The sequence below is a fragment of the Styela clava genome, chromosome 5 (assembly GCF_964204865.1).
Source record: "Styela clava chromosome 5, kaStyClav1.hap1.2, whole genome shotgun sequence".
In the NCBI taxonomy this organism is placed as follows: domain Eukaryota; kingdom Metazoa; phylum Chordata; class Ascidiacea; order Stolidobranchia; family Styelidae; genus Styela; species Styela clava.
Window position 1 is genome coordinate 50,110 of NC_135254.1, and position 26,618 is coordinate 76,727.

At 36.4% G+C, this 26,618-nt stretch overlaps 1 protein-coding gene across 2 annotated transcripts; it reads left to right on the forward strand.

Annotated features, from left to right (window-relative positions):
• Positions 1-10,481: 10,481 nt before the first annotated feature.
• On the forward strand, positions 10,482-19,213 carry LOC120344636 (uncharacterized). 2 transcript variants are annotated; one of them, XM_039413938.2, is made up of 7 exons: positions 10,482-10,891; positions 12,902-12,958; positions 14,273-14,415; positions 15,155-15,292; positions 15,875-15,971; positions 16,749-16,889; positions 17,885-19,213. In XM_039413938.2, the coding sequence occupies exons 1-7, from the start codon at positions 10,543-10,545 to the stop codon at positions 18,055-18,057; spliced, it is 1,098 nt and encodes a 365-aa protein (XP_039269872.2). In that variant the 5' UTR covers positions 10,482-10,542; the 3' UTR covers positions 18,058-19,213. The 2 variants fall into 2 exon arrangements, with proteins under 2 accessions (XP_039269872.2, XP_039269871.2); XM_039413937.2 differs by having other exon boundaries at positions 10,483-10,891; positions 16,746-16,889.
• Positions 19,214-26,618: the final 7,405 nt, after the last annotated feature.

Consider the following 26,618-nt stretch of genomic DNA (forward strand, 5'->3'; position numbering starts at 1 on the left):
GTATATTTATTTTTAGAGTGTCATTTGCGCCATGGCCACATCTATGACGTGTTTATTTGCAATATGATGTCCTAATGCTACATCGTAATACATTTGCATCATATTACCAATTGCCGCTGCCGCTATATTGTGACGAGACAAGAATCGATTATGATATTACAATTCGTGAAATATGTCATGCAAATTGCATGTTATTTCGAAACAATCGATCATTATCAAACAATAATAGCGTCACAAAAAAATTTAAAACTAACAGAAGATTGTCAATGAGTGACATTTTTCGAATTTAAGATTTTGGATTTTTTTTTTCCTTGCGAGATAACGAAATTATGTTAATGTATTAAATTGAACAAGGGCTAGATCAGATGACGTCACTATCTCAGACAAATTAAACGTCATCAAATGTTGATATTGGGTAAATATGCGATGAAGACCCAATCAACTCGTTTCAAGTTAATTCGATTCGACGAAAAAGTTCTTGAGAAACTAAACAATTTCCCCTTTACCACGACTGAACTACGGACCTTGCTAGGTCATAGTATAACTCATTGTACGTGCAGAACAGCAGCTTAAACTGAGCCCGGATATTTGGAGCGGAAACGTGCGCGCTCGACTCATCTTGCGCAAGACCAGCACATCCACTTGCAATGATCCCATTCGATTATTCTTTAAAATACTTTCAAATATATAGCAATATAAATCAGTTTCATTGGTGTTACTGTGGCTTTATGCATACTACCGGAGGTAGGAGACATTTGTAATTCTCTCGCAGTCTTATTCTCACGTAATATTAATTTACAATCTATGTTTTACCATGGGAACACTGCTGTTAGCCAATGGAAAACATGTATTTGAAGTCATTTTGAAAAGCTTGGTTAGTTAGTTGACGTGAAGGACTGGGTGTTCGGCGATAATATTTCTGATGGATTTTATCATTATCAAAGCATATAGTAATTCTAATCGATCTAGTAATTAAAATTCATTAAATATCTAAGGTACAGCGAGGAAGAAGCGATTATGAAGCTTAGTTAAACTCTCGTTTATGTGACAGATGTAGAACATACAAAAGTTATTCTGGTTTAATAGGTCGCTTTGTAGAATCTCTCTGAGGAAGGCTCCAAACAACGGCAGGTTAGACTTCCTGCCCTTCGGAAATTTCATCTTTCGTCAATTCCTCGCCGTTCTGATAGGTTGGTGGTATGAGTTGAAGAAGAAGTATTTCGCTTTAGTTGTGTGTTCGCTAACGTTTGCCTTGTAAGCGCGTCGTAAACAATTTCAATATTGTAAATAAATTTACAACTTTTTGAAAAAGAATGCCTTCCGTTAATCGAGCAATTACTACAACTATATTAAGAATATTCTGAAGCTTAGATTATTTGATTTTAATCTGAAAGGTGGTTTTATAAGCGAACTTTGCCCAGTGTGTAATTGTATTCGTGTTTTGTGAGTTTTATATTGACTCGAAATCATTCGAAACGTTGTGAATAAATTAAATTTTGATCTTGGACATATATTTACAATTATAATAGAGCATTTGCCGATATTATGAATATTCAAGTATTCGTGGTATTAGTTTGTAATCCGAAATTTGTTTATCTCAATTGAATCGTCACAACAAAGTATCAGGTGCAATTGATGAGTTGAGACAACACAGCTTAACTACGATAATCGGAAGTCTTTGTTATTGATTGTGGAAGAAGGTGCAATAATCGTTCATACAATTTGAAACTCAAAATCAACACATACTTAAAAATTGAAATTTATTTATTGATTTTGCTTGCTTTTAAAATGCCAACTCCCCATAGTTTATTTTTTCTACTTGTGCTGGCAATCCATCTGTATAGTTTGCAATAAATAATTTTTAATTTAATAATGGCCCAGTCATCATCAACTACTTGAATTGCTGGCAACCTTTAATCAATGCGTTTTAAACTTGTAAATGTCGGGCATAGTAGAAGCGAAAATAGAGGTTGTCGTGAATTTTTGGGATTAACCCACTTTTTACGCACAATATAGAGCTGTATTTTTATTTATCAATCGTTCGAAAATCTGAATCAAACTGTCACGAATTTTATTCTCTAAGATTTAGTCAGAAAAAGCATCACGCACAGTATGTGTATGCAGTTATGGTGTCCAACTCAAAATATGTCGCGGGCCACTCTTTAAAAATTATTGAAGACGCTAACTAACAAATAATATACAAAAATTAACAAAGTAAATCTGAATATATTTGTTGAAATTACCCTTGAATCTTACACCAAGCGAGACATGAAACATATTCGTTTACTTGTGTTGGTTATTTGACACCGTTTTGTAGCGATGAGAGACTCGGATGTTTGGCCTTATTTTGCATTGGTTTGCTGGTCTTTACACAGATTTTTATTTTTCCCTGTGTAATGATCCCCAAGTTTATAACAATCTAGTTTTGCGTTAACTGCACATATGATTCATAAGCAATTAATGATTCACAACTGCACACTTCCATGATCTGTCCGAAACTTATTTATTTCGTATGAAATGATTGAATTTACAATATAATATTTACAATAGAATAAAATATGAACTTAGTAAAGTGGAATTTCGGGAGGGGGGGGGGGTATTTTTGTTTTACTTTCAACAGTTTGTTGTACCGAACTCGTGGGGTTGAATAACACGATGAAACTCATAGTTGACATTGTATTATTTTAGTTTTTTCTGGGAAAAATTCCAAAAAATGCTTTGCGAGCCGCGTGTTGGAGACCCCTGAGTTGGTGCATTCACCAACACATGGCTGAACGAAGGAAGCCTAACCCTAACATGGTACACATTCTGCGTTCCTGTGTCCGCCATGTTTGGTTTATATACTTCGGTAGTACCCCATTTTTACCACGGAACATTTCACGTAACTGTTTCACGATATCATGTTATTTATCTGGTCCAATACCGCTTACGACTGCAGAGAGTTCAAAGTTGACGCAGAAAGCTCAACACCGTGTTTCCTCGAAAATAAGACATTATTTCAATTTTTAAAAAAATAACACTTAGTGCGGCTTATTTTTGGATGGATGGTTTGACTTTCATTTATCAAAAACAAAATCGGAAAGTAGAGAATTACGAGATTTCCAGATATATATACAAAATATGAAAGCCGATATCCATAAATAAAACGTTTTTATTTAAAATGACTGCTAAACATGATTATTAATCATTTAAAACGCGTAAGAGATATTTCTTGCTATCGACTGAGCCAAAAAAAAAAATCGCGCCATCGACTATGTCTTATTTTAAGGGGAGGGCTTATATAAAAAACATTTTTAAAAATCAGGCTAGGTCTTATTTTCGGGGAAACGCGGTAAGTGCGTTACCTTCCTAAATTTCTATCGAGAAGCTTGACCAAGACTGAAGTCTAGCTTGCGATTCGAAATATTTGGCGTTGCGGAATGTTTGACTGATCAAATTACCGATCGTAACGCATGAGTCATTTTTTCTGTGAGGCAACAATGATAGATCATGACGTAATCCGTTGGACAGCAAAATTACGGGTACACGGTGGGCGCGGTTAGTCAATTGCAGCGTTGTTCACATCAGTACTGTAGGTTGATACTCTGGGGAACTTGAGTTTATGCAGCGCAATATTCCTTATAAGTGACTCCAACTTTTATCTTCCAGTTTAATTGCCGTTGCTGTCCTTCTATAAATTAACAAATTTACCGAAGGGAATTTAAATCACAGACGCAATGATCGTTAGACATCAGGTCTGGTCGCGAAACTTGAAGTTTTAATTTTCGCTTAAACTGGTTATTTCATTTGAACTTTGTGTGAAGGGTGCTCGCTATCGCATCTTTGTGACGTCATAGACTATACTGTGACGAAATCTATTTTAATTATGACGTCACCTATGAATGAAACGTTTTTTTCTGAATACGGCGACGCCTAATCTACAGTGGAATATGTGACAACAGAATTATTTGTGGTGCTTTTTTGGGGAATCTTTAATTGGTATAATGAAGGTTTCATGAGAAGTCTGTGTGTGTTATTTAACAAAATGGCTGTAAATTATGTATGTAAAGGGTTAACATTTGCTGGAATGTTAGAAATTTAGAAAGGAATGTGTTGGCCTCGTTCCAGATATCGATATGTTGCGGCGATATTTAGGTCAAATAAGCGGGAAACGTTCGATCGAGTCCCGGATATGGTTCGAAATTATCTTGCGCGTCCTGGCGTGGTCTCAGATACAACGTACGTGAAATAAAGCCTTTGATGCGATGGGCACAGGCTTCGTTTGTACTGGAACGCGCTAAGGGTGGGAAACACGTTGAAACTCACTCAGTTCACCCTAAATCAAAGATTGTAAATAGGTTTGTATTATCCTGGTATGAGGCTGTTTTCACAGTTTCACGGCCCCTACAGATATGTTTTAGGGGCATTCACTCGAGTCTCAGTTCTCAGACAATATCGTTAGGTATGATGATCTGCGCCAGAGATTTCCAAACTGTGCATGCGATGGTATGTTGTTTACTTGATTTGAAACAAAATTTTCCACAAGGTATTCACAGTTCTTAAAATTATATTATTTTGATGATGCGTCTGCCGCCTGTGTTTAACTTGTGTTCAACTATTAATAAAACGCCGGGCATGAAGTTCATAACGGTACAGCCGAAAAACTTTAAGTTGAGTTTCTTAAAAATCACTCGAAGGAAATTGAATATTTGTTGAGGCCTCAGTATGAACGCTACCGATGATCCACATCAGGGGTTGGCAATGTTTTTGGACCAGGGCGTGAAATAATGATGGAAAAAATTATTTTTATTGACAGTCTGTTTATGAAATCAAGTTTTATCTTTCACGTGATCCAACAAAGCCCACACATTGTTGACTATTTTCAAAGGAATGTGTGCGCATAACCGAGAAGTGACGTCACAGCCTTTGCAATTTTTATTAGCCTGTGTCTATGAGTCGCAATAGCAGTAGCGATGAGATATATACATTGTGTGGCAATAAAACTAGTTTCGCAATACAACTCTGACAAAAACGAGTCTATATGGTGCGCTTCATCTATTAGGTGTGCTTGGCCGTGTTGTATTCGCGTGGAAGACATTTACGTAGAATTAATGCGAGTTTCGAGTTGAGATAATAGACGCCTACAACTGTACAATGGCATTTGTCACCCTCACTGTAGTCGAATGATTCGGTTGGAATCATCATTTATGTTTTTATTGGCATTGCTGGAGTATAATATTATCCGATCATGGTTTGAGTGTGAGTTGACCAATGTTTCCTTATGTCAGTAATCGGTGTTCCCGAAGTATGCGAGATGGCGGACATCGGAACGTAACATGGGTAACAGGTTAGGGTTAGGCCATATTTTTTTTTCCAATTTTCCTGATTTTAGTCCTATTATCAGTTCGAAGACTAGCCAAGAGCCTCCCGTAGTATTTATACCTAAAATTATTGCCTCACCCTAACCTAGTACACATATTACATTCCGATGTCCGCCATCTTGGTTCGCATACTTCGGGAGCCCCAGTAATCTTTTCACAACCAGTTTAAAACTTACAACAGGGGTCGGCAACCTACGGCTGGGCCGGATCCCGCGACGCTTCACTGAATTATAGTAACAAAACAGCTGTTTTGACGACTATATTCTTTACGGAACAAAATTCATTTTGAGACACGTGTAGACTAAATTATCTTATAACCTAACAAATATATAATTCACAATTACGAGTTTAATTAATTTGATTATATTTAGACAAATGGCAGCAAAACGCAGAAAAGTTGATGCTGAGTGCAAATGGTTTATTGGCGCGGAAAATATTCAAATGGTCAGTTTTCGCGCGATGCTTAAAATTTAACTTCTGATCTGTGTGAAAAAGTGTGATTCATTGCTCATCCGTTCGGTTTTCAACTTTCCAAACATATGTGCGGCCCTCCAATGACTTGCAACCTCAAATATGAATATAATACTATTTCCTATACTTTATCTGTTCGCATTATGTTAATATCTCCATTGTATATAGCTTTTTCGCGCCATGAGGTGGCGTAAGCCTGTTTGAGTTCGTTTCTACAGATGTATGCGAATGTATGGAATATTTGGGCATAGTTAGGATTCCGCACGACCTATACATCTACGTGCGTTCATCTATACGGCCTACAACAGTATTACTATAATAATTTATTTACCCGATCTTTTTAACTAGATATTACAACATTGGGTCCCTGCTCGATAACCAGATTTGGTTCCCCGCGGTTTCCCTTTTAAAGTGAAATTGTATGATTACATCTTTTTTGAATATAGTCCGTGATTGCTTTGTACTGGTTAAATAAAATAAACTTGACTTAACTTGCTATTTTATATATTTGACCTTCACGAGGGAGATTCTTGCAAATGCACGTGAATCTTACTTTTTTGTGATAGCAATGGGAAATGTAAACAAATCATTAATTGCTTCAATCAATCGACAGTTTGTTTTGAATTAATCAAGTAGCGTTGGATTTTTATTACCAAGTACGGCCCATATATAAAGAGAGTAATTTGGAAACGGCCCATGTATGATTCAGTGAAAAGATTTGATTGTTTATAAAATAAGCTTCTCTGTCCCTTCAACGCAAATTGAGACGTTAGAATTGGTACTGTGGTGAGTCCTGGCCGCATAGGAGCGCACATTCTGATATTATACTTTTGTTGTATCGCGCTTTTAGGAAGTATGGTTAGTTATGAGTCAGGGTTATGCGAGACTACTTTCCTACCTTTACTTTTGTGCTGTTAAATCCGTAGGCCGTGTAACGCATGGGTGTTATAACATGAGTTAGAGCTATAATATAGGAGTAACGATGACTATTCTATGTGATATTTAGGCGTTTAACGTTTCGTTAACTCTTATCGCATATTCAGAAGTATTTGTGAAATTTCTTGTCGATTTGTGTGGTGTTGGACAGCGGAAACTTTTGCGTTGTATATTGCTGTATAAAACTGATATTTAGAATTTGATACCAACGCCTTTAAATGTACGTTGTGAGTCATCGCAGAATAGCACAGGCCATGTCTTGAATCGATTCCAGTTTGCTTCTAGAATGCGGCGGCTGTTTTGGTTTAGTGGGTGTTAGTGGTCTAGTATTATTATCAAATTTGGAATTTTTTTTTTCAATTTCGAATCCTAAGGCCATATTATGGTTCTCTTTCAACATATTTGCCAACATTTTGCGATTTAATTGAGGAGCTTTGTCTTCATTTGTCCAGTAGTAATCAGGTGCTGAATGGTGTTTTTATTTTAGTCAGTTATCGTAAAAGCTTTCACAGCAGTCTAGGCCAGGGGTGTGCAACCCTCAGCACAGGAGGGCTAGATACAAATAACTGAGTGAAACGACGGGCTGCACCTTTCTTCAACATAGACTTTCTTGTAGTTGCGGTCTGCGGACACATGTATTTTGGTTATTCATCCTATGAAATACGTTGTTCGCTTTGCATAAGATTTGACTTATTTGCACGTTCCAGATTGAAGTAAATTAAAAACTCGTTTCATAGGCAGCACACCATTCAAAATTGGCACTTCTTCGCGGGAAGCACAATTTCTCTTTGCTGGCCGCAACTTCTGTCTTTCCGCACACCCCTGGTCTAGGCCTCGCTCAAATAGCATCTTACTATGTATCATAGAAAATTATTTTGGTAATAGACAATCGTACATTTTAGGAGGCGCGATGTAGACTTGTATATTGTTTTTAGGGCTCAAATGTTGGGGTGATATTTAGATATCGCTGTTCCTCTTTTTGACCCGTTCACTCTGTTGGCCGGAGGGGACATATGTTGAACAAGAGCATTGTTAATTATCAAGTACCACGATATACCACCGTCAATCCTAATTAGTAATACACATTCGACTTGCCATATGGTGGTGAATGTATAAATCTGAACAGCTCCATGTCATGAATCATCCGAAGCTGAAGAGAGTTAACTATTGTTGTTCTTGGGCAATCTTTATAAAAATTTGTTTGCATGCGGAACAACTAGCTGGAACAACCCCATTTGGTTGAGCTAAATCTGTAGCTATTGACATCTAATTTGAAGTTGTGGCATCTTTTCCGAATTTCCGCCCAGTGTGGTTGGTTGTCTTGGGAATTATACTTTTTGATATGTTATACTATTGCCAGACGAAACGGCACGAAATAAAGACCTTGATAATACCATTCTCTTAACAGATAATAATTAAATTAGTAATCGCTAATATAAAATGAAACTGTCTTTACATGTTACATCGCCTTTTGATCAATTACGAAATCAAAACTTTGCGAGTATTTACACCGAGAATTAGCGCGAGGCCTATGGAGCGGGAGCATAGGTGGCTTAATATTAAGTGCAGTGGCTTAAGGGGATAGAATGAACAGGGGTGGGCAAGGTTTTTAAACCAGGGGCCAAAAAATTTGCCCACCTTCACTGGCGGGCCATTTAAGTGTGACGTAAAATGTTACATTTTATGTACAATATTTACAGTGTTACAGAAGCAAAAGTAAAAAAGAATAGGCCTCGTGCCAATACTCAATTTAATCGCAATCTCAACAAATTCCTTGAATATTTTTTTAACTAAAGTATCAAAATTTGGTTTTAGTTTGGTTGTGGTAGAATCTGCCGGGCCGGTTAAATTGCCCAGCAGGCTGAATTTGGTCCTCGGGCAGTAGTTTGCCCATTGGTAAGACATTTTAGAATTTCAGAAGATCTTGAGTTGATTGTGTGAAGGACCTCGACTCCGATAACCTTTCTCAAACTTCCGGATTTTCTGATGTTATCCACCAATAATATTTTTGATTGAAAACGTCTGTGATTGATGTGATATTGCTGACGTTATAATGCAATATACTTGCGTCATCATTTGTCAATTATGTGCGAAAAGTGTAGCTGTCATATTTCGAAATGAATTGAAGTCTAAACGTGTTTCAACTTCGCTATATATAAATTAGGTTTCTCTATGTGAGTCACTTTCGTTACAACATGACTGTTGCAGTATGTGGCAGGTATTGGAATAATATATCTAGGATAGTTGGGTATTGCTCGTTCGGTTAAGAAAAAAATCGTCGTCTTTAGCGGTGGTTAAAAAGGTTGAGCTCCATTATTCACTCTGGCGCTGGTTTGCAGAATTAAACGCCTGGTTGTTTTTGGTTTGGTTAATGTGAAATTTTACCTTAAATGCAGTAATTAATTAAAAAAGTTCGTTGGAACATACTTGAGCAAAAGAAAGGGTTCAGGGCGATAATTTATAGTGAATATTTTTCACATCAGGTGTTTAATTACTGATGTTCTGGGTTTCCACTGAAGCTATGTCAACCTCGCTGAAAATTGGTGTTAGAGCGAACTAGTGGACATGAGCAATGAATTATGTACCCCGCGTTATCATGTGTTTCCTTTGCAGTCAAATAACAACTGTATTTTATAAATTCATTCTGCTCTGCCAAACATGGTTCAATATAAGTTTGTATAAAATGCATAATCACTTTGGAATTTTAATTTCAAATGGTATTGTAGCTGAAATCATAATTGTTTGTTAGGTATCAATCGCATTCCTTTATGCAGCGAGGCATTTTTTATTATAGAACTCACCAATAATATCTACTTGCATTGGTGGTCTGTATAATGCCGGTGCTTTATAACCATAGGAGATTTAAATAAATTTGTACGATATACAATGTTCGTCTTATTACCCTTACATCCACTTACTCTCTTAAGCCCGATCAGTAAAACCAAGTGCTGTCTGACTGTTTAATGAAAAGACCGCCACGGTGATTTTAACGCGCACATGTCTGTAACCCCATGAATATTAATCAAGCGCACGATAATTAGGTGCTTTTGTCGCATAATGATCAACTCACCAGGTAACGAACATCTGTCCTTATTATCGAATAGACAAGCTATAATACGATGAGCAAATAACGTCCAGTCTTATGTATTTTACTAGAAATGTCCCATGGCTTAATCTTGTCCAGACGGCAGCTGAGCGCAGTTAATCCAGATAATCATCGAGACAAAGCCGCATCCCTGCTGTCGTCCGTACTTGCTATAGAATACGATTTTGTGTTTTGACGTGATAGGACTGACACTATTGACACCGAACTTACTGACCTTTCGTATCAGTAGATACTTGTTCACAGTCTTATTTGTTGCGGAACAGCACATAAATCGGTCTGCCGAGGCGTTTGATCACTGCTAGAAAATCACCTGAAAGCGTTGAATTTTGTAGAAAATCTATTTGGCATTCGAGGCTTTCAGAGATTCAGTTTACATAGCGAGTGGTTGCTACCAAGATTATTCACGGTAACACACGTATAACTAGAGCTATGCAATAAGGTTCCATGTGGAAATTATAACTTGAATTGTATTCTGACTCTTTCTTACCGTTAGTTTGTTCATACTTTTTTGTACAACAGACTGTCCCGCGAGGATTTAATTGCCATGCGGAGACAAAAGAGTTAATTGACAGATAATAGATCGGTGCGTCGTTGTTAAACTTTGCGATTTTCTATTATTAAGTCTAGAATATCTTTAACCACGAACAAAGGAATAATTAAAAGAGCATTATGACCGAAGAAAATCCCCAAGTGACTATCGATTCACAAGTCACAGAGGAACCGGCAAAAGCAGATTGTGAAGTGACAGCAAAAGCAGAAGACACACCAAACGAAGTTGAAACAAAAGTGGAAGACTCTAAGACAGAGGAATCGACAGCCGAGGAGCAAACAGAAGCAAAGGCAGACGAGAAATCAGAAGAACCGCAAGAATCTATTGAACCTAAAGAAGTAGAAGAACCGCAAGGAACTACTGAACCTGAACCAGAAGAACCGCAGGAAACTACTGAACTCAAAGAAGAAGAACCGCAGGAAACTACTAAAACTACAGTAGAGGAACCCCAGGAAAGCATTACTGAAGGTTTGTTGTAGTTAACTTGTATGGTAGGGGGGGGGGGGACTTTTACCTATTTTGTTATCTATCATAAGCTATTACCCGTCACTACGAAATCTAAAATTGTGATTTGCCAGCTCGGCAGTCCAAGCTCTGGTGATCTGGGTTTCTTCGCTGCGCCTACATAGTGTAATTCGGAGTCAGTAAAATTTCGCAAATAGATTCATTCAGAATACTCAAAAGCAATTTATTTCAAACTTTTCTATATTGCCGATCCCGTGTTCGGATTAATCTGTGGCCAAAGATGTTTACGCAACCTACTTGATGCAAAAAATATACATCGTAATAGTCTTGGCAAAATGTCAGATATTGATCAAAAAACTCCTAAATCCTAGTTTGGACTTTATTACACACAGACTGTTAGTGCAATGCGAATTATCTCAGTTTATAATATATAATTGATTCTGAAAAGTTTATTTTCTAGCATAAAACTTACTCCAAGGTGGCGATTTTCACCTGAAATATTGTTGGGATTGGGATTGGATAGTGTCTGTTGATTGTAGCTTGATTATACCTAGTATCTATCAAAAAAGCGTGCATCTTAGCCTTCTTAGGACAAGGATCAAAATTGGTAATTTGTGCGAATTTATTGACACATAAGAAGTAAACCTGGCTAGCATTTCTAGATGGATATTGTGAATTTCTGTTCCTTAACGCTCAATCCTTCTATTGTCCAATTTCTTACAGAATGTTTTCATAGAGAAAACCGCTTATGTATATTGAAGGCAATATCAATATTTTCGTTGCCATATCTGATGGAACAACCCAAAATAATATTTAGGTATGAGTTCGAAAAATCTACGAAGTAAATTTAATAATGGCTCGGTGTGGATTCCGCCTTCTGTACGTCTGCATCATTCGCATGACATATCAATTATTTAGAGGTTTCGAGTCGATTTTTGAGCGGGGTTTTTATGCGGCCTTTTACGGAGGTCTTGCGATAAACATTTTATCAGAATGTCGGCTCTAGCGCTTCTGTAGAAGTCATGGAAAAAAGAGAAACACTAAACATGCGCCAAGCTCATCCAAAGAAAAGCCAGTACAAAAGCGTATCATCGACCCGTACGCGGTAACGAGTGTCGATAACGCGAGAGTCGATCAGTCTGGTAGTCGAAACAGCGAATGTATCTGCAGACGGGGCGTGGCTGCGAGCGATCGATTAGCTATAGGAGTCATCGAATACTTTCAACGTTTTTTGCTGTGGTCATTTTAGACTTCGAGCGCGAGATGAGGACAGGACATTCGCCTAAGTAAGGGATATTGGATTGGATGAGAAGGAATCCATAGCATAATTGCGAGGGACGAGATTATAGTGATTTGAACTAGTTGGTTAACGAAGATGTTCGTTTGAAATAGTGAACATAAAAATGTTGTAATTATGTTTGTTTTCCCCAGTACAAGGATTTAGAAGTTGGAATCGCCCACTATCGCTCACAAATACAAATACAAAATAGGAAACAATAGGGTGTTATTATTAAAATAACCCATACATAAGAACTATGCGTTTGCAGAAAAGTTGGTTAAAATGGTCATCCGAATTTTAAAAATGCCTTCTGTTCGTGCCCTATTTTAGTATATTCAACCTTCTTCACCCGGATTTGTGGGTTCGAATTAATACTCGAAATGAAACAACGTCCACGAACTTGAGTTTCACTACAAAACGGCGAAAACACATGCACGTTCCAGGATATTGTTTGAATATTTCTGAGAAAATGTTCGTTCCCACCTCCCACACTTATTGCGAAACATTCTTTCTATCTGACTAGACCTACATTGTTGTTGTTATGAAATTCCACCCATAGCAACCGGATTATTGACATTCTTGTTCTATCAGTTGTTTTGCAGTAATGCAAATTCCTTTGGCATTGTTGTATCATATTTTAATCTCGTGTAATCTTATTTCCAGTGTTGAAGGTTTTCGTATATATTGATTGTTACGTCAGCTGTTTTTATAGTTATTTGAATATTTCATCACAGAAGCACCTGCTCAAGCACAAACAGACGAAATGCCTGAAGAACAAACGAAAACCGAAGGTAATTAAAATTTTCTCTATGATCGAACAATTGCTTTTAGAAACCTCGATACAATGATTGATTATCGTAGATCAAAGGAAACTAATTATTACGCAACAATGGATGCGAAATTACCGATGACCTATTCAACATTAGGTCAGACTACGCAGCAATAAAAAAAAACGCTCGCTATTCGAGCCGCCGCCTGCAACATTGCATCGTGTGGTGTCTTTATCACTTACGACATTAATTACTAACGAGTAAATCGCTTCCAAAATGTATTTAAGTCTTATTTATAATGGGTCTGAAACGTTTAAAATAGAATTATAATTATTATTAGAATTTGTCAAGTCTCGCGCCCACCTCAAAAATAACTAGCTAACAATAAGCCACAAATAACAGATAGTATGACGAAAGTATGTTTTAGTCAAAACGTGAATATCCAAAATAAAGAAATGTAACCATCCAAAATAGGGCAGGCAAGATCAAATCTAACAAATATTTTTATTTAAATAAGCTTCACGTCCCCTCAAAAAATTGTACACGCCCGCTCTGTGGCCCAATGTCTATAAGATATTTAAGGGTTTATTTTCGCAAATAAATACAGCAAATTGTATATATTTTGTCTTACTTTAAGGAGGTTTCGTTTATTGCCAAAAGAAACATGAGGTCATGCATTCCCTCGAAGATGCATTTCATGTATTTGCGAATGACATAATTCTTTGAAAGCTATAGTCGCCAAATCCTACGTCACATAGTAACGCAATATATTAATAACACGTACGCTGAGTTTACGCAATTTCACGTAGCTCTCACGCACTGGCGCGATCAAAGAGCACGTAATCCAAATAATCAAAGTCCGAACTGAATCAATCGCTTCTAAAGCGAGAACACGAAGTTAAGTTTGCTGATTAATGTAAAACAAAAGAATGGCAATTGATAGATCATTCATTTGTCGGAGTGCAGGACCTGCCTTAACTATTGCTAGACCTTATGAGAAAGTGATTCTGCGTGCACACTAGAGATGAAAATAATATCCGGAAATATGATTGCAAGGGAAAACGAATTCGTCTCATTTTAACTATGTTTGAGATGGCAATTAAATAAAATTTATGTTACTGTCATTGCGTAAAAAAAAAATAAAAACGCGGGCCCTTACATGATAATAACGTACAGTGTTAATATTTACGCCCAGATTTACTGGGTGCCTATTGCGGCCGCTTAGGTTGCACAGACGGCCCGACCGAGTGTAACGAATTCCATTTGCAGTAGCAACGCTTTTAGCGAGCGATCTCTTGTTTCTTTCCAAGTTTCATTGATTGAATTTATTTCCAGAACAAGTGGAAGCCGCTCAGGTAGAAACACCAAAAGATGCGGAGACTGCTCCCGAGACTACAGAAAAACAGGAGGTGACGTCAGAACCAGCTGATGAAGAACAAACTGAAGCCAAAGAAGAACCAAAGCAGGAAGAAGCGAAGGTTGGTCTATGTTGCTTTGTCATGATGAGGCCGTGGTGCTTGACACCAGTTGTAGAAGTAGGGTCATTTACCTAGAAGCTGTATCTGACTGATTTCCCTAAATTCATTTTGCTTTCAAATATTGCATTTGGAATTTTTTATCAGTTGGGGTTACTCAGACGGACTCCATATCCTTCTGTTATGTCTTTGCTTCAGTGGGTTATTATTCATGGAATGCAAGGATGCCCCAGTATAAATAAAACGTTACAGAAATACATTTTAGGTTCATGTGAAAAAACCGTATTGAATGAATCAAATAGAATATGTCTTGAAATGAAATTTTATCAAATTCCCTAAATACTTTCATTTATCTCACGGTATTCATCGCCTTGACTCCGGCCGGGAAATTTGAAATTGTGACAAGAGATACCTCCTGGTGTCTCATATAAATATATTGGTCAATTTCAATTGGCAAAATGGCAAATTAATAAACTCGCCGATAATAACAGTAAAATTTATGAAGTTTGATTAGATATCAGGACCATGCGTATCTTATTAACAGCTTTGGTTTTCCCTCAATTTCCATTTCTCTATAAAATTGGGTTTTCAATTTTCTCTCAGTTCTACATATATAATAAATATATTTTCGACTGAAAAAAACATTTGAGAGAAGCGAACATGTGTTCAATCCCGCCACCTATTCACTGAATAATATTTCATGTCCCACCACATATAGCAGAGTCTCGTTTCATTCCAACAGGAACCTGATGCCGCAACAGAAGAAGTAAAACCAGAAGAATCAGAGAAGGAAGAAAAACCAACGGAAGAAGGCAAAGCTGAAGCGAGCGCATCAGAACCGCAAACAAGTAAAGAACAGAAAGAGGAGAAAAAGGAAGAGGTAATTTGTTGCGATTTGGCCCGAAATCTTTTACGAATTCGAAAAATAGCGTGAAATATTGATTAGTCTGATTTGAACTCGACTAAAAGTGGCGTTCCAGAAGTATGTGTACCAATATGGAGGTAACTAATTTTGTTCGCCTACTTTACATCAAGTATCAAGCAGGGGGTGTATTCACTTGGCTAACACAGACAGCCCCGAACTCGTAATAGAACTAAAATAAGAAAAATAAGAATAAACTGATGGCCTAACCTGGTACACACACTACGGGAGTACCCTATATATAGCGGGAATGTTTGATTAGTCTGATATGAATCTGACTAAACGACTCAATCATTTTATTAACTGGTTCATAACGCTGATTTTGCGTTTTTTTTTACCTCAGTACAAGTACATTCAGCTCATGGTTCAGATTTAAAAATTGTTTTGAACAGATTCAAATGATTTTTGTTAGAATGCCCGACGGCGACGACAATTTTGTGGTTTGAAGTAAAACCTTGTGAAATTGAGTCATCAGTGTGATTTGCATAATGTAGATCTGCTGATGCCGCAACATATATTTTACTCGATATTTATTTACAGGAACACAAAAAGAAAAGGAAGCGTCTGTCAAGCAAATCATTTAGAAATGTATTTTCGAAAATGTTCAGCAGAAAACCAGCAAAAGTGAAGGAAGAAGGTAAGAAATTATCCCTTTGACCATATTTATATGACAAACTGCAGTTTCTTGTAGGGGGGAATTGTTGAATTCACTCCAACATATGGTCATTGTCGGTGCTACATCATTTGGTTGAAATCCCATCATCCCAACCAGGTTTCACCCACTGCGCATTTCAACCTTAGTTTTAGTTGGGTTCGAAAATGTAAACTATTTTTGCGTTTTTTTTTTGTTGACGCCAGTCTGTTTTTTCCTACTCCGGCCAAATCTTGGTTTAGACAAAAAAAAATAGCATTTGTTTTTTTCGTATTCCGGCCGATTCTTGGTTTACACCAAAAAATTTAAACTGAATAATTTATGATTTTCAATTCTCTTGTGAGACGTAAGATTGACGAAAATCGTTGACGAGGAAAGCGAGATTCATTCAAAAATTCTTGTACGTCCATGCATGAGTCATCCAGCGAACTAATCATATCAAGGTATTACAGCCTCGTGGACAATTCTTCCAGCATAAATTCTCGAGTTGCACAAAAATTGACTCTCGATTTGGTCCCGAAAGTTACCAATTTTGAGTACTTAACTGAGCGTTGTATTTAATTGGGACTAATGGTTTTTGGAAATCCGCCTCTATTTACCATAAAATATAAATGACAAAACTCTTCTACTCTTGTGCTTCGCTCGGTTAAGGAGTGAGAAATGAAGCTATTCATGATCCGAGCATAAGATCAGAGGATAGTTTGCCTTCTGGGAAATAATTCCATATCTTCTTATTCATCCCCCATATCTGCATTTCAGCAGCTGAGGGCGATTTTCCCGAAGACAAGAAAGAAAACAACGAAAAATCTGAAGAAAAGCCTGCTGAACAAGCAGAGGGGACTGGAGAGACAGCAGAAGAACCTAAAGAAAACGGAGATGCACAAGAAACCAAAGCTAATGGAGGTGGGTGTATATATGAATTGTTCATATGCTTTATATTGACAATGAAAGAGTCGATGCCCAATACATATAGAATCTGATGTATGCATGTCGCATATCGCGGAATGTTTAATTCAAAATTTGAAAACCTCGAATAAAACTCTTTATTGCAATAAAGGTCAAAAATGAATGGTCGCATTTACATGTTGTAAGATAGGTTCATTTTGTCTGGGTTCCTAACAAGCTTTAACGAAGCCGTCCTGCCCAGAAAATTCCTAACATTTCAGCCTAGCAATGTCTGGGTATCGTTATTCTGACACCGGGAGTGGACAGTGCCCGGTCGTATCTCGGAATTTTTATAAATAGATCCCACGCGGTTAATTAAAGTTCATATTCACAACTTCAAAAGATTTTTCTTAAGCCTGGACATCGTCATCTCTATCAAAATTCAGATTCTCGTAATCATGCTTGGCCTCAGATAAAACCACCAGCTGTAAATTAAACTATTGCCGGTCAAATCAGGCCAAGTCTGGACGGTAGATAAAATGGCAGCATTTTGCAGCAGTGATTATAAAATGACCAGTTTAATATTTTCGCGACACTCCCGTAGTATGTGTACCAGGTTGGGTTAGGCCATAATTTTATTCAGATTTTCCTTATTTCAGTTCTATTACGAGTTACGGGGACTGTCCGTGTTAGTCAAGTAAATATACCCCCTGCCCATAGGCTTCCGTCCCTTTATACAATTTGATTTAAAGTAGGCGAACAAAATTTGTTACCTCCGTATTGGTACACACACTCCTGGAGCGTCTTTCGCGTTTGAGATTGAATAGAGAATAAAGTTATAACTGAGGAATCGCCAAAAAGTCGCTTATGCATCTACTGCAGATGTGTAACTGTGTTATTTAGGCATAAGGTCTTGAGATTTTTACCTCGACGTTATTACATTACAGCCTGCTTACCAAAAACCGTTCAGATCATAAATATTTAAGTAGTTTATATTCTGTGATTGTTTGTAGATGTTCCTGCTGCTGGGGGTGAGAAAACCTCCGCTGACGTCACAGAAGAACCAGCCAAAGAGAATGGTGACGCAACAAAGGTGAATGGGGATGCAAAACCAGCTGAAGATTCACAAAAAGAAATTCCTGCAGCCCAAGAAAACGCATCGGTTCCCGTCGAAGCTGCGAGCTAAATAAAAATTTCCGGGTTTCAAAATCTGCTCGAATTTTCGAAGTCAGGAGTCCACGATACGGCGTGAATCAATGCAAAATTTTTCATTTATGTCAAAAACAACATTTTCAACATTTATAAAATTACTAATGAGTTTTAAGATGTACACCAAAACGGATATTAACCGCACAACCGCTAGATGTCGCATTTCTACTATTCGATTTTGAATTATTTTCTGCCATAGCAACGCAACAACACTCATATAATGGCATCCTGGTAGATTTTGATTTTAATTTCAGGCTTTCTTCATTTTTGTTCCTGGCTCGGGTGAGAAATGAGAATGTAAATGCTTTTGGATGTCAGAGCGAAAAAAAAATTGTTTCTCTCTCTGCAAAAGTAAATAGATCAATGCGTTATTTCGATGGACCTGTTTCTAGGAGAATGAAATATTTCAAATATTGTTTCCATTTCAACAGCCCCCCTGCTCGAGTTAATTTGCCTTGTGTTATGCGCTATTCCCAAGTAAATAAATAGGCATCCTTTAATGAGCGGAAATGTCGATTTTCGCATAATTTGCCCCGCAATGTATATATCTAAGATTCCATTTATTTCTATTTTATAATATCACTAATAATGTTACTTTGCTTTATCAAAGCAAGGAATAATGCTGACCAACAGTTGCGTTCATCCATTCTCTGAATGCCTGATTTTTTTTTTACTATGCGAGCCTTATTGCATGTTTCACAACGTTGCTATGACAACCAATAGGTTGATGCTTCCTTTTGTGATATAGTAGTTGGATGACGTCATGTATGTGTGACACCATATTTTGTAGCGATGTGTAATTTTTTTGATTTAACGTTTGGAATTTTATTTTCAATCTAGTTTATAGACGATGCTGTTACATGTTTGGCCTATTACGTCATCTTGTTGTAAAGTTCACCTAATGTCGTAAACGTTTTTTTAATTTTGTTGAAATCTTGTATGGAAGTTTATACTAACAAGCTGCTGGTGTTCAAAAGTCGTTTCTCGTGAGATATGTGGTCGTACGTCTTCTACGACCACTCTCTTAATACTACTTCAATATTGTCTATATTTTTACTTTTCAAATGCCGTTGTAAATTTCGGATATTTTTCACAACCCGAGAAAAGATGATAATAAAATGTATATAGTGGTACCTGATTTTGTTTTGTTGCAAAATATTGGCGAGCTCGAGTGAGTGTTCGTGTGATATTTATTATATCGCCTAAGAGTTGTATGTATTATAGAAAAAAATAGGAGGTACAGAAGTATGTGTACCAATATGGAGGTAACTAATTTTATTTGTCTACTTTACATCAAGTTGTATAAATGGACTGAATCCTATGGGCAGGGGGTATATTCACTTGGCTAACACGGACGGCCGTAATAGAACTAAAATAGGGGAAAACGGAATAAAATTATGGCCTCACCTAACCGCATGCTACGGGAGTACCGAAAGGAAAATGACTCCTCATGCTCACGGAGCGAATTTTTTATTTTTCTGGTATGGCATCGTACAATTATCTATTTGTACAATTTCAGTCTGCCGTGTTCAGCCTTCTCTCTACAGCCTGTTGTGGAAATATAAACCACACACAAACTAGTTTCCAACATTTTTCTCGACCCCGATTTTTGTAAATTCGAACATCACGGGTGTTTATGACCCCACATCAAAAGAAGTACAGAAATTTCAAAAATCAGTATTTCCTTTCAACTATACTTATGGAAGCAATGCGCCTGTACATCGTCATATTTTTGGAGTGTGACGATGCTTAGGTACAATCGAATGTTATCTTCGAATTTTGCCCCCTTTTTCTGCTATCATGGTATTTCCTTTTTGTTACTGAGTGAGTCAGGTTTTCTCCGTAACTACTTTCATGGCCGATCCTTGCTCCGATATAACTTTCGATTACGAACCTCACTCCAAAATTTATACTCAACGACTCATTACTTAGTATCTGTGACTCTGTCAAATATCTTGGAGTTATTCTAGACAATAAGCTAAACTGGCATAGGCATATTGATCAACTTGCAGGTAGACTGTCCAGAGCCATAGGTTCTATGTCTAAACTGAAACCGTTTGTATCTGAAAAGGTATTAAGAACCGTATATTTTGCTCTATTTTACTCACATCTTCAATATGGAATTGTGGCATGGGGTTCTGCCCCTAAGACTTATATGGATAGGATTAGAATACTTCAAAATCGTGCAGTAAGGTTAATGAGTGGTACTCGTTTTCGTGAGAGAATAAGTCCCAGTTATAAAAAGATGAATATTCTTACAGTAGCTGATGTATATAAACTCGAAATAGCGAAAATCATGTTTCAATTTAAACATGGAAGTCTGCCTGAAATTTTCGATAGCTACTTCACAAATTGTAGTAATGTCCACCAATACAACACTCGTTTAGCGGGTAGAGGAGCATATTTTGTTAGTCGGACAAGTTCCAGTTTGGCCCGCGACTCTATTAAAATTACTGGTCCAAGTATTTGGAACTCTATTCCCAATGAAATCATAGAATCGTCTTATAGCTGTTTCAAATATAAGTATATGAGGTATCTCATAAATAAATATTAATATGTGTAGGGATATATTTTCTGTATTCCCCCTTTTTTTTTTTTTGCATCTTCTTAATAACTATTTCACTCACGATTTGCATCTTTATTTTTGCAAATATAATCTATTAAGTCAGCTCTTTTCTATATTGAAATTTAATTTTCCTCCTGATGTGAACTTAGTTCAACTGTAGCACAGGAGCTTGTATGGAACACCAACAGTTTTCATCATAAGCCAAACTATAAACTATTCAGCATTTGTACTTTTTTGACATGATATGAGGTCATAGTAGTTACCGTAAACCCCTCCTATATTGTTACCTGATAAAATTTGACTGTTTTCAGCATATGTACTTTTAATAGTTAACTTTCCCAATGCTGCTCTTTATTTTCATTACTTGCAAGAATGGAATTACCAAAATGTCAAATTTCATCGCTGCATCACAATTGTTTGTCACTATAATAGTTACTATCATTGTTGTTCAATTCAAATGTTATCAGTTGTGTGTGGTATCTATTATTATATTTCGAGATTTTTTGGAACAAAGTTACCTCTAATTGCTCAATTTTCATTACGGTATATGTTGTGCAGTTGCACTTGTCGTAATTGAATAATGTTAAAACTCTTAGCCAAATCGATTGTGCAATCCTCATTACTTTTACACTGCATTTCAGTCATTCCTGACTATACTCGTATTTGTAGTTGTGGTGTGGAATGGATAAGTTCCACACTATAGCTCTAATCACTTGTAATATTTCTTCTCAATACACACAACTTACTGCTCTAAATTTTTGCAGATTTGTGTCAAGGTCCTTTCACCATACCAGTGTTTATTTAATTACTATCATTGCTATTGTTGATCAATGGAATGGTGCTTCTTTCATATATTTTGGTGTATATGATATTGCTATGTGTTGTTGATTAATTAATGTATGTAGTAGTATGTGTACCAATGGGCGGGTAACTGGTTTTGTTCGCCTGCTTTACATCGGGTTATATGAGGTGACTGAGTCCTGTTTGGCAAGAAACTCATTTGCTCCCAAGCCTTTGATGGAACTAAGATAAACAAGGTCTGGATAGGATTTGGGTCTGGCCCAAACATGGTTACACATACTGCGGGAGTTCAATTAATATTTTCATGTTTTTCTTATTTACTTTCTTAATACTGTGTAGGTATCACTAAGTTGAACTAAAATCTTTTTCACATTCTCGTCACATTAAAATTTTGTCCCTGATCCACTGTTTATATATATCCAATTATTTATTATTTCTATTAATTATCGTTTCAAGCCCAACTGAATTTAGTAATTTAGTTTCCAGCTAAATATTAAATTTCCATAGCATTATTCTGGTCGCTTTAGATTAACATAGGACACCCCCCTTCCTTTTTTGTTTTCTTCTATTTTCTTTCTTTTAAAAATACTCATAACAACGCATTTACCCACAAGTCCCCTAATTTTATTCAGAATTTTATTGTAAAAATATTAATGTAATAGTTTAAGTTTTGTCACTGGTCGGTCATCTTTCAGTGTTATCTTAATAAAATCAGCATATAAAGGTGGGAGCTGACTTCGATGACCGTATGGTCGTATCGCTTCCTCCTGTCCATACCAAAAAAAATTTTTTTTTGCTAGTGCTATTTTACTGATGACTATTTTTTACGGTTTTTGGTTGACGAAATAATAAAATCTCTCTCCCTCTCTCTCTCTCGATGCAAATATCCCATTGTTTATCGACGCAGCCCGGGTGGTTCGACTCCATTCGACGTGGCTGCTTGTTCCTATTCATTGAATCCTCGAAAAGAATTTTCTCGCAGACATTACACCTCGGCTTACCCATTTCTGGATTACCCATCTCTTAATTTATCTTTTTTTATTTTCAAAACTTCATTCATTTTCATTCAAGTTGATCTGCTCTATCTCTGTCTTTATATGCCTTTGACGCAGCGATCAGGGTCGCCAGACTAACTTGGTTTGTACTGAATATAAAAAAAAATCGTGTAAATAATCACGTGTTTAGGGCTCCAAGGAAAAGGTGGCACCACAGAAATTTCCATACACGACCTGCGAAAGAATCCCGAGGATTGCATTAATAATAAGATGGAAAACTAATTGACCATGGCCTACTTTATAATGATTAGCGCAGAGGAGACAGAAAGGATCAAATTGATGAACCCTTATCAGTCTTAGTGTTCCCAATGACATTAAACAACATGATAGGCAACTCTGACGTCACTCCATAAGACTATAGGCGAAAGATTGTATTTCATGATACGCTCCAATGCACATATTTCTCGTCGCCTTTCGCGTCCGTTTTCCACTCGCTTTTGCTACTCGGCGTCTTTTTTACGTGTAGTACTTGCCTTTTTGCGCCTGTAACGAAACAAAATAATCTCTATATCTAAGAAGTTTTGCTCACTTGGAAAGCTGGAATGGCAGGCAAGCTGTAAAGAGCAATTCTGGACATCACAGACGTTTTTTTTTATCAGAGAAGATTACAAACGCGATAGCCGAAAGATTTGTTTGGAACATTTTGCAGATAATGACAAAATTCAAAGTTAGTAATTTTAATGTTTGCGCTTAATCATTGAAATTTCATTTGAAGAGGGTGTCATACAAAACTGTGCTGTGATACAATTCCATAACACAAAGTTTGCACCTATCGAACTTGCTTTTGTAGGTGAATTTATTAGACATATTACATATTCAGTTAATCGTAGGTAACATTGCTGGTACATAATGCATCGTAGATAGGTTTGTTTAAATTCAGGAATTTAGCTCATAGCCCACTAATTAATATTATCTTCTATGCAGGAGGTTGCAGGGCTGAATTCAACTTGCAGCCTTACCGATCACCTGACGATGCTCATTTAATTTGACTCGAGCAAGTCTTCTTGAAATGCTTGTGTGGATGGAAACTACCTATATTTTTTGCCTTCCTCCGATTTTAGACAAATTTATGCTCAGGGATTTCGCATATAATTCTCATTGATTGTTGGATGTTTATAATTCCTATTGATTGTGAATTCTGATTATAACAAAGAGTTAAAAAAATTTTTATCTAATTTACTGGCACCTTTTTCTTGTCAATACTCCAAGCTGAGGTAATAAACAAGAAAATACATTTATGTCATCTGGAAGCAAAATATGCACACTAATTAATAGTTTGGCACATTGAGATGATACATCATGACAGAAAATACAAGTTAAAGATATGTATGACCATCACATGGTAATTAAAATAAAATAAAATTAATAGGGGCTGTGGAGTATGAAAAGTTCAAGACAAAGAAAAGAACAAATGTTCATAGCTCATGAACTCTCAATTTTGCCTCCATTGCTTTGTGAAGGCCAATATATTTCGAGTGGCTGAATTGGTTTACCTTTATGATAGCAACGATTTTGTATTTAATATAGCGAGATTATTTCAATTTAATTGAAGTGATATGATTTCCCAAAGCAATGCTTGAATCGTCTAGAATAGATCAGTGGTGTCAAACTCATGGGTTTTCGAGAGCCGCATTGCATTTTGGAAATTGTAAAAAGAGCCGCAAACAGTTTTTGATAATGTATACTTAAAAGATATTTTTAAGATAGTTTTAGTTTGTGACATATATTGTGATGCAACTAAACAGTTGGATTAAGTTTTATTATTTTCTTCAATTTCAAATGCAATTACATATTAATATTTGCATTCCACTATTATTGCAACATTTGCAAGTTACTGTATTTATTATAAAAAATCCTAAAATTCTATGTACAACCATCAAAATCATTTTTGAACAAGCTTTGAATAAGGAAAGAATAATACATACACTAAAAATAACTTAATCTAAATATATGAACCTAAAATTAACAAAAATACTACAGTATAAACTCAATGTTTTAATAATTACATTTGTCCTGACGTTTGGCATCGTTTTTGTGTCACCAGCATACTAAGGCCAGGCTGAAATGATTTTATAGTACCAACTCTAACTTACGAGGCCACATGATCATGGGTTAATCTGTGCAAATGTTTAATTAATTCCGGTAATGCAAAAAAGTTACTTTTATCATTTCATGTATAGATCAGTAAAAAAAAAAATGACAGATTTTTTCGACAAGACATTTCGCACCACATTGCGTGACATAGGATTGCTTGAATTATTATTGATATTGATTTTTAGTAACTAAGTCGTTGTATAATTATATTAATATACAAACACATGGAAATTTTCTGTTCGAAGTTGGTCTTCGAATTTTTCATATTGACTGCTGAGCTTATTCTGTTTTTTCATTGTATTGATGGAAATATGACAAATTAAACAATGTGCTTCAGAATTTTGTGAAAAGCAGAAATGTTGCAACTCCCATTTTCTTCGAAAATGCCACCTTCTTCATGTACTTTGCGTTTAATTTAATCACTCAAGTGTTTTATTCAAGTATTCGTTTGCTAGCTTGGTGTGTATATTCCTAATTGGGTCAAAATGTGGACAAAAAAAATTAATATTCCAAAACTACTTTCAGTAAATTGTTTTCTGTGTGAATATTCAATTTCACTTTAAAAGGTTTGAAAAATCTATTACATTAAGATAAAAAAAAACTTCCAAAATACTATTACAATTATTGTTAAGCATTTGAGGGCCGCACTGGAAGTTCTTTGGGGCCGCGAGTTTGAGATCCCTGGTCTAGATTGAAGTTGTCCAAAAAATATATGTTAGTATTTTATCATGAATGATGATTATACCCCTTCCGGAATTTCTTCTATAGTACTACCAAAAGTTGATGAACTAAATATAACACAGGTGCAGTGAGTTACCCGTAATCCTCATTTTCCAAAGCTGTTTTAAGTATGTCTGGCGTGTTTTGTGCCTTTTTATAAATAAGACCGCTTATGCAATATTACGCTTTGGAATTTTTAGTTATTTTCCTTAAGCCCTGCAGGATGTGAGGGCCATACACAACTCTACCGGAGGGTCAAATGTCTTTGCATGCCTCCATAAGTTGTTTTTCTATTGCAAACATTTATGGAGTACTCTAATTATATTTCTTGGAATCACACTGTCACTGATATGTCGCCAGACTTCTGATATCTCCCCTTCTGCTATAGTTGTCCTGTGAATAAATAATAGAAAATTGAGATTAGACGAATAGTTGAAAGTTTTGCTTTATGTCGGCTTAATTTCTTGATTGATATACTTACTATTTCTGCTATTGCATCTTGTGCTGCAGGAGTCTCACAATGCTTAGACAGGTTTGTCCACAACTTTCACATCTGAAGAAAGAGAGGAGATTTATTAATTTTCGTTAAGAATAAATAAAGCAGTCTATATGATTCAGAATGGAAAAGCTAATAAATCCAATATCTCATGTTTTATGTAAAAAATATTTTACTGAGTTTGGTATATAAACCAACTAATAAAAGGGTTTAGTCAGAAAATTACAAGCATTCGTGGCTCCAAATACTTGAGAAATCAGACTACGACTTCAATACGCAAATAAAAGTGAATGCGTAATAGTATGTTACAATGAGCAGCAATCAACAATGAGTATATATCCTCACTGATTAAAAAAATCTAACTGGAGGTGCATGAACTATTTGAAACCATAAGGTGTAAGTAAATATGTAATTTCGGCAAATGGGCAACTACGTACCGTACTGAATTAATACCTTCGTAGTATTTGACAAAGGCTGGCTTTCCCACATGTACTTAACAGTGCGATGCCCGGGTGTGATATACAACAATAGTATTTACCTTACCTTTTTTCGATTTCTTTTTACCTTAACTTTCCAAAATATCATTAAAATCGACAACAACTGTCAAAGCAGGCACGAACACCATTCGTGCTACGCCTTGAAAGCAGCACACATCCGCTCGTTTTCGTCTCGTCAAGTATGTGCATTGGAGCGTGCTATCGAATACGATCTTCGGACAAAAATGCCGGAGTTGCGCATCATGTTGTTTAATGTCATTGGTGTTCCTTCATTCACAGTCAGAAATTTGTTATCTTATGCGTCGCTAT